Source organism: Manacus vitellinus, unplaced genomic scaffold, assembly GCF_001715985.3.
Source record: "Manacus vitellinus isolate BGI_N305 unplaced genomic scaffold, ASM171598v3 scaffold_3_pilon, whole genome shotgun sequence".
Lineage (NCBI taxonomy): Eukaryota > Metazoa > Chordata > Aves > Passeriformes > Pipridae > Manacus > Manacus vitellinus.
The window spans coordinates 14,024,906-14,033,992 of NW_021940535.1; the positions used below are offsets into that span (position 1 = coordinate 14,024,906).

At 37.3% G+C, this 9,087-nt stretch overlaps 1 protein-coding gene across 1 annotated transcript; it reads right to left on the reverse strand.

The window, feature by feature from the left end:
- Positions 1-1,027: 1,027 nt before the first annotated feature.
- On the reverse strand, positions 1,028-8,695 carry CMTM8 (CKLF like MARVEL transmembrane domain containing 8). Its single transcript, XM_008933544.3, has 3 exons — positions 8,436-8,695; positions 4,353-4,469; positions 1,028-1,568 (listed from the first exon to the last, which is right to left on the reverse strand). The coding sequence occupies exons 1-3, from the start codon at positions 8,535-8,537 to the stop codon at positions 1,485-1,487; spliced, it is 303 nt and encodes a 100-aa protein (XP_008931792.2). The 5' UTR covers positions 8,538-8,695; the 3' UTR covers positions 1,028-1,484.
- Positions 8,696-9,087: the final 392 nt, after the last annotated feature.

Consider the following 9,087-nt stretch of genomic DNA (forward strand, 5'->3'; position numbering starts at 1 on the left):
CTGGATAATTTTAGCAAGCAGCAAACAGCCTGACCAATGTTGTGCAGGCCAAATGCAATTTGCAGACAAATATAGATTTTTAAATAATATTTTGGCTTCCCTTGCACTGAAATCTTATGACTCCAACAGACAATCAACAACAAAACCATGTGATCGAGAACAGCATTAGCTGGCTGCTGATAAATCTTCCTCTGCAAGCCACATATGTAAGTAACCACACCCCATTTAGTTACAAGGGAAACAGAGGGTTTTTTTAGGCAGTAAGGTTTCTCTACTACCATATATAATCATCCAAGTAAGTTTTTGAAAACTATAAGACAGCCCAAATCTTCTTAATCCAGGAATAAAAGATTCACTAGTAGTTTCAAATTAGGAAAACTTTAAATGACATCACAAAATAACCACAACCTTACACTCTCCACATAATTCCTGGAAAAAAATCCTAAGGTAATTTGTATTTCAAAGTAATTTTCAAAGGTATTCCTTTGGAAAGCCATAATCTCCTGTCATACTCCTGCTTGATACAAAGATATTTAAATGTGAGCCTCAACTTCATTTGTTAAACTAACAAGTTGCAGATGATGCCAGAAGACAAGAAAGGAGGGAGGAATTTCTTTGTTTCTAGCAGTGGTGTCTTCACAATTCTTCTGTGGATTTAACCTTTATATCATTTAATATGATTTAGAAGCCCAGATTTGAATTACAACAGATTAATGGCCTAATCTGAGGAGAAAAAACAAAAAGTACTACCTTTAGCCAGTGATTTGTGATACTCCCAATTGTTTAAGGACTAAGCACTAAGGGACTGTTGGATCTGAGAAACCTGTTAGGATAATGTGTTTCAGGCACAATATACATTCAAAGAGCTTCAGATCTACAGTAGCAGGTTCCAAAAGCAAACTCATAATGTGAGAAGCTGTTAGAATATGCAAACTGACAGGATCATCTGAATTTCTTAGCAGTATGTATTATACTCTGAAAAAGAAATTAAAAAAGCAACCTTCCGCTCCCAGTTTACAAAACATGCACAGTTCGGTCATTTTGTTTATTTATTTTTAAAGTTTCAAATGCTTTTTTTCTACACAATGACACTTTTTATACATAATAATGAGACTATCAATCTTAAGTTTTGATTTGTATCACTCAGTATCAAAAGAATAACTGTAACATTTAAAAAGTTACATTTACAAGTGTGGCAAATTGAATAAGATTTATTAAAGGTTTAGTAGTGACAACTATACAATGTCTAGAAAAATATCATGTTAATTTTAAAAGAAGCAGTATGAAATTTTATTATACAGTAAAAAGTCAGTGTTAGATGTCTCTAAAGATGGCATTATTATAAATAATCATTTGATCTCAGTTTGTAGTGTGTCAGTTCTAACAGAAATGTTCAAAAATACCTCACCCCTCTTCCAAGCTTTTATCAAAAGTGAATAATCCTCAAGATATTTTATATTACAGAATTCATTTTAACAAAATATTTACTGCAAAGTCCGTGATCGCCAGGATATAAGGCTAAAATACGTATTTCCAGCATAGCAGGAGGTAACCACGAAGGCAAAGAACTGCAGAGAAAGGAGGAAAAATATATCAGGAAAAAAAATAAATTTGAGAGCACTGTCATTTCTAAAGGAAAAAAAAATTAGTTATGGGATTTGGAACAAGGAAAATAGCAGGCTGACTAAAATGGCACATGCTCACCTCCTTGTACTTGTGTGGCCATCACATTCAACACTGTGTAAATAAGCTTATATTATGCATAGAAATATGGGCCTGTAAGCAGACAAAACATGGCATATTTCAACTTTTTTTTATAAACTCTACATTACACTGCCTCAGTATGGATCTTATAGACTGGACTGCCACCACTCCTATATTTGCTGCTTTTAAAACCTGAGGGATAGTTCACGGGACAGTGCAAGCTCAAGCTGACACTCCTGTCCTGCTGCTATGTTCCAGGAATTCCTTACAGCCCACCTGTACCTCAATATGGCACATTGTGCATCAAAATAGGTTTGTTTACAGAGAAAACTTGGATTCGAGTTCAGGTCCTGAGGTCTCAAAGAGCACTACTGATTAGGTTGCCAATTCCAGAGATCCTCCACTGATGAATAAAGGTATTCCTCAGTGCAAATAGCAGTGACAGCAACCACGTTGTCATATTACTACTTTGTCAGAAACTGGTAACAGAATAAGCCTTCTATAGCAGCTAGATTTATTTTACGTTTCTAGATTAAAACTACACAGTATCAGTGGTGTTGCTTCTGCAGCCTTTCCAGCACAGACACACAGGAACAAAAGAGCAGCTGTGAACTATTTCAGTTGTACTGATAAAGTCCAACTCAGCGCCAGTGCTTAAGTTCCTGTTAATCACTGCATGTTGTTCAAAACAGATAATGTTCAGTATGGTCTTAATGATAATACCAGAATGTTTTGTGCTGGTAACTGAACCAAATAAAGCTGTCACTGCAAATAGGATTAACACCACTATTCTAAGAGGTGAGCCATGACAGGACAAGAAGGAACAAACGCAAGTTACAAGATGGGAAAGTTAAATTAGAAATTAGGAAAAAAAATAAAAGTCACAGTGTGAATAATCAAGCATGGCAACTGAGGCCCAGAGGCATTGTGGCATAGCCATCCTTGGAAATACTCAAAGCTCAAGTGGACAAGGCCCTGGTAGCCTGATATGAGCTAGCCCTTCTTTAGGAGGGGAAAGAGTTGGAGCAGATGACCTCTAGAAGTCCCTTCTAGACTAAAAATATTTTATGATTCTACAATTTTTCTTTGCTTATATGCCATCATTGGCCTGGGTAGGCACTGCAGCTCTAAGAGAAGGGCACTACTAAGCATGCATCCAGGCAGTAAATCTAAACCTTTCAACACAGGGCTCTTGGTGAGTCTTGTCTAATGGAAATTTACTCTGTGGCACAAAAAACGGTAATGATGATGTAAAATCTTATTACAATAGAAAACTGTAGCATTCTTCTTTTCCAATTATTTTGTTTCTTATTAAGTAAAAGCTCCATCTAAAATCTTCCTAAAAGAATGACTGTTGGGGATAGATGATTTGCTAAATTCTTTATCCATTAAACCCGTAATGGGTTTGGAAAGGAAGAATCTACATTTAATAGTTTATTTAGACACTGCATTAGATAAACATTATTAGAAGGTATTAGAAGAGAATCCAGACATCCCATGAGACACTGAGCATTCATGCACTTTGCATAAAACCTGAATCAGCATGGAAACCTATCTAGCAGCAAGCAAGCTCCTGTCAACTGCAGTGGCTGAGTAACAGATCAATAGTTACAAACTGCCACGGGGAGAAGACCCTGAATACCACTGAAATGACAGGGGCATAGTCATCCAATTCCCAAGACAAAAACAGAGCAGGTATTCAAGTTCCTGTGTTCATGACCATATACAATAATCTTCAGACAGGATTTGTGAATAGTCTGGAGGACAACTACAGAAGCATGAACAGTCAGCAAAGTAGCCATAATTTAGAATTACTGTATACAATTGAATTTGACTACTGTTACCACAACATGCAGAAAGTTCTTTTACAACTCCCTTAACTTAGCTAGTGAATGCATTCACCTACTCAGAAGTGACGAGGCTCTTTTTTTGTTCTTTTTTTGTTGTTGTTGTTGCTTTTTAAAGTTATTTTTCATCCATTTTGACTGTCTGTTTTGGATTTCTAAATCTCAGTAGTAATACAGTAATGTCAGACTAATTAATGATTTGCATCCACTTTAAAACACTGGGAAATTACCAGACTTTTCAGGCATTGCCCACGCAACTCAAAAGACTAATCAAAAGCTGAGGCTGTAACAGGAATATCACTCCAGAAACAGCAATAGCACTTCCCTAAGGGCCTTCCCTAAGGTCTGTGAATATGGCTCAGCCCACAGAAAGCTGAATGCATCTTATCTACCCACATGCATGCAAAGTTAGCTGAGTTAGTTTAAACTGCTTCTGAAGTTGTCCAAATGCATTGAGGTGAGTTGGTGCTCACACAAACTTTGTCTACTCTGATCTGCAGGCTCTAACCTCTGCCAGAGAGTTAGTAATAAATGGGGGTGGGGAGGGGAAAATCAGTGTGATCTTAAAAGCATTGCTACCTTTTCTGATGTGACTATCATCTCCTGATGGAAATCCCAGTCACCTTCAAAAACCATGAACTAAATTACAGCTACATATAGGTTTTGTGTGCGACCTTCTACATCACTCTGCAGCTTTTCAAAATCCAGAACACATGCAACTTCAACCCACACATTCAGTGAGCCTTTATTTGATATAACTTTACTGGACACAGAATTGATTTAAACAAAAACCAAACTCACAGAAGAAGCTGCCCAGCTGTTGTAATTGTGACTGTCCAGATCTTTGGTAACTGAAGATGCATCTACAATGGCAGCAATGAGGTACAAAACAAAGGCACTTCCATTAAAGCACAGACCCTGTTGAAAAACCAAACATAAGTCATTAATATGCACATGCATTTGTTTTCCAACATTACAAATCTCTCCTCTGAAATACACTGAACATATGCAATGTACACTAGAAAAGTGATTCTTAGCTATTTTTACCTTCTTCCAAGTTTCTATCTGTAAGATTAAACTGCTTTGAAGATCCATAAACATTAAACCACGTTTTGGACAAACTGTTATCTCCATCGCACTAAATCCAGAAAAGTCTTAAAGCTGCTGTGCTGTGATTTTCCAAAAGTGAAAATAAAAACACAGTTTGGCTATCACAAACTAAGGGTTAGGCAGTAAGAATATGACATTACATGAAAAAAAAACCAAAAGCCAACCAAACAAAAACCCCAAACCAAAATAAAACTGCTCTTTATTTACATTTTTAATCTACACAAAGATACATTGTAGGAGTCAATAAGGGGTGGCATATGAAGACTATTTATAAAGCTTCCAAAGCTTTGTTTTCTCCACTTCTGAAGGCGATAAAGAAGGTGAAATTTTTTTTTCTTAGTTGTATTCTTCCACCTTTCAGTACCTTTTCCTTCCACCTGTTTTTGAGACGAGAAAGAAACAGGCAAAACCAAGGAGAACAATCTGAACGGACTACGTGGGTCATCGAGACCCCTCCATGGCAGATGTTGGGTTTTCTCTTCCAAGGAGCAAAGTTAATGTCTCAGGGTACTTATGTTCATTACTAGGAAAGAAATAAAGCAGATAACTTTGATCTTGCATGACACTTCAGAGAACAAACAAAAAGTTTGTTTGGTTTTTACATGTGAGAAAGAACAGGAAAGGAAGAGAGAACAGAAGTCTAAGAAGATGAAAGAGAAAAATGTATGAGGGTTTTTTTTAAAGTACATAATTTTAATACTTTGTCCTTTACTTACTCCCTACTTGGTCATGGTTATAGGAAGCTCATTCTTATTAAAAAAAAAATCCCCCCAAACCCTACCCTACTACTTTGTCTAAGGCATATGAATTTGACCATAAAATATACTTTTACTTCACTGTTGCCATGTGTAAGTGAAATATCGGTGATAGGTTTTACATCTAGTTACAGCTGCAAGAATTGGAAGCCCAATATAGACCCAGTCCTAATTTTGTACATAATCAGCTCCCTTCAGCTTCTGGCCCCATGTTTGCACACCAGAGTGTCACACAAATATAACCCTTAAATCTTGTTGCTCCAGTTGTCTAAATGTTGCCATACTGATGTATCTTCAACTTACTAATGCCATGGTGTGACCCAGTGGACGCCAATTATTCACTATTTAATTCACTAGTCACCATCTCTGGCAGAATCTAAAAAAGAGCTGCAGCTCAAGATGAGAAGGAACAGTGGTAAAGAGCCCCTTAAACACCCTGCTGCAGGAAACTGTGGGCAGTGCCTCAGCACTCAGATGGAGTCCAAGGCCTGGCACCTGAGGTTTGATTCACGCACTTAAAAATGGGTGGGGTTTATCTCACCTGTATCAGATGGTCTAATAAAAGGTATTAGCTCTATCCACAGATCTCACCTCTCGTATTATCTGGGCATTACAGCAATAAAATATCAAACTGTCAATTTTAGGAGAAGATGCCAGCAATTGGCAGATTCAGGTGAACTTCTGTAAAGCACTGATTTAGAAACTCTAAATTTGACTACCTAGAGTATTTGTTGTTGTTATTTTCAGATTTCCCATTCCAAAAAGACTCAATTACCCTGGAAAGCTACAAATCCCTGCAATATCTTGTCATGTAGAAAAGAAAAAAGAACATAATTTCTGAGAAGTGCTGCTCTGGGAAATAACACTGTTGGGGAAGATGGAATGCAATGCAAGCTGATTGGGCCTTTACTGCCAATATATTACTCAAACCAAATGGTTCATGCAAAATTACCATCTGCTTCTTAAATTCAAATTTACCAGATTTTAAAAGCTTCCCATTGATTGTTTTAGCAAAGAACTTGCACTATTAAGGAGAGTCAGTTTTGAAGTACATCCTTTGGGTTAATTTGCAGTAAAAGTAACTGCATCTTAAGCAATTTGGTAATGTGCTTAACCTGCAAAAAGTGAATTTATGACAGAGAAATCCAGATGTAATTTTGGATACTGCATACAATAGGAACAGTTTGAGCTAACGGTCGCCTAAGGAGGCACAGCAATAACTAGCAGATACTGAAATTCTGGATATTTCAGAGAATAGGGCGAATGTGGGTGTAAACTCACTCAAAAAGGTGTGTGTCACGCTCTTTTGAATGAAGACATTAACAACACCTCTCTGAAAAGAAACTCAACATTCCTCTTGGTCAGACAGGAGCAACAGAGGACCAACTCAAAGGCTGTTCCCAACAGCTCTTTTAATACCTTAGGGCAAGACAAGTTGGAATGCAAGCATCTTTTATTTATTTTGCATTTATTTTCTCTTTATTTTACCCTTTAACATAAAAGGAGTCTACCTTTTGGACCTACATTTTATGTGTGTATCACATATTATGTGATCTTATTTACAGTATGTTTGGAACTCAGAGCAAGAAATACACTCGATATGAAGCAGAAACAAATCAAATACTCCAGCTTGTCTTCCACATAGATCAGGGTCAACTCATTTATGTGCAGTTGTCTAATAATAGGGTTCAACTGATGAAAGAGGGGTAATGACCAAAGCTTTATTCAAATGGATACAAAGATGTTTTCCCTTTGAATGTACCTTACTTACATCTAATGCAATGGGGAACACCCCCCCCCCCTTTAAATGTACCCAGACACATTACTGCTGTAATTGAAATAATCCAACATTTCTATAGCAGTGTTACAGCCTTAATGGTAATTGCTGGTCATGAAACTTGAAAACAGAAAAGCTATCTGAACATAATCCTGGTTGTTCTTATTAGTAATTGCTATAGCTGGCTATTTATTACAGCAGCAAATGGGAATACTAAGAGAGTATTCTAGTATTCAATTTTATTCATGTACACAATATAGCTGATAACAAGCTGTTAGCAACACAGAAGTCAAATACATTTCATCATAAAAATAACAGAATTGTAGTTAATAATCTCTAGCTAGTAAAAACCAACCAACCAACCAACCAAATAAATACATAAATAAATAATTAAGAACAGTCTCTCATTATATCTGACAAATGTAAAGCTAAGATTTATAGCAATTCTTGGATGGGTCACAAATGGCCAGCTGGCTGAGATGACAATGGCTTTTAGGATCTATTATCCTGAAGATCAGCCTGTTATGCAAATGATGTAAAAATATACTGTTGAGAGTTAGAGCTAGCCAGGTTTGTTCAAACCATAAAAACTGGATCTGAATTTTAAGTGCCTGTGAAATTTTTCTGTAATTACATTAGCTGTTTATCTGATCTGCTTTAAGTCTTGAGCTAAAAGCAAAGGATTATGTGCTACATATTTTACATGTATATAACTCTAACTTTCAGTACCCTTTTCACAGCAGACTACATATGGATTGTCAGACTGTTGCTACCTCTGAACCACCTTTGCTTTTACTTTAGCAGAGGAAGACTCATGTTTTGAGAGCTCAGGTCCCAGTTCTAATTCATAGTGTTGATTCCAGTAGGGATTTCTGCTTTTTAAGCCATATGGCTGGGTCTGTTAGCTCAGAGGCAGCAATAGACTCATTCTTCATGGGATGTAACCACTACATAGAGAAAAAGAGGTCACTGTGCATGAGTATCAGTCACATGCACATTATTAAAAATCAAGTCACCACATCAACCACTGAACAAAATGGTGAAATATCATAGGAAAAGTGTTTTAAAAGTGTCTGGGTATGATGAAGGTTAAACACTGCAGGTACACAGCCACCCAGTAATTAGGGAAAAATCTGCAAAGAGCACAAGTACAGTTGGTTAACTATACCCATAGAATGCACCAATATTTTATGCTATTTGTAACCCAGCAAACCCAAAACAACAAAGAATGAGTATATTTACCACCATGGTCCATGGCACCTGGGGGATCCTAGTGTAGGTCATTGTCATGTAGATGATCAGAAAGAAGACAGTGAGAACCCAGTAAAACACAGCTACAAACATCACCCAGCCGAAGGCTGGATATAGAAAGTATTCTGTTCCAGCAATCAGGGTCCACACCAGCAGCCCCAATACCTGCAAAAGTTATGGAGAAGAAAGAAAACTGTTAGGCATCTTAGACCTCATACATTTGTTCTAGGTCAAGGAGTGACACCACTGCAATTCACAAAACCATTTGATGAGCTGAGTTGGGATGCTACACTGACAGAACACTAATCTAAAAAAGAAGAACACATAAAACTTCTTTTATTGTGGCAGGGTGTCACAAAGGAAAAGGCATCTAATCTATTTATCTACAGAATAAAACCCACAGAATATTCTGAGTTGGAAGGCACCCACAAGGATCATCGCGTCCGACTCGAGTGAACAGCCCATATGGGGATCAAACCCACCACCTTGGTGTTATTAACACCATGCTCTAACCCACTGAGCTAATCTCGGGGATTTAGCTCACCTCTAACTATTATGGAACCATACTTGCAGTGGTTTTACAGCTAGCTCTCAAAAGAATTGCTTATTATAGCCTACTAGCTGATGTGCATGAAGGTAAACA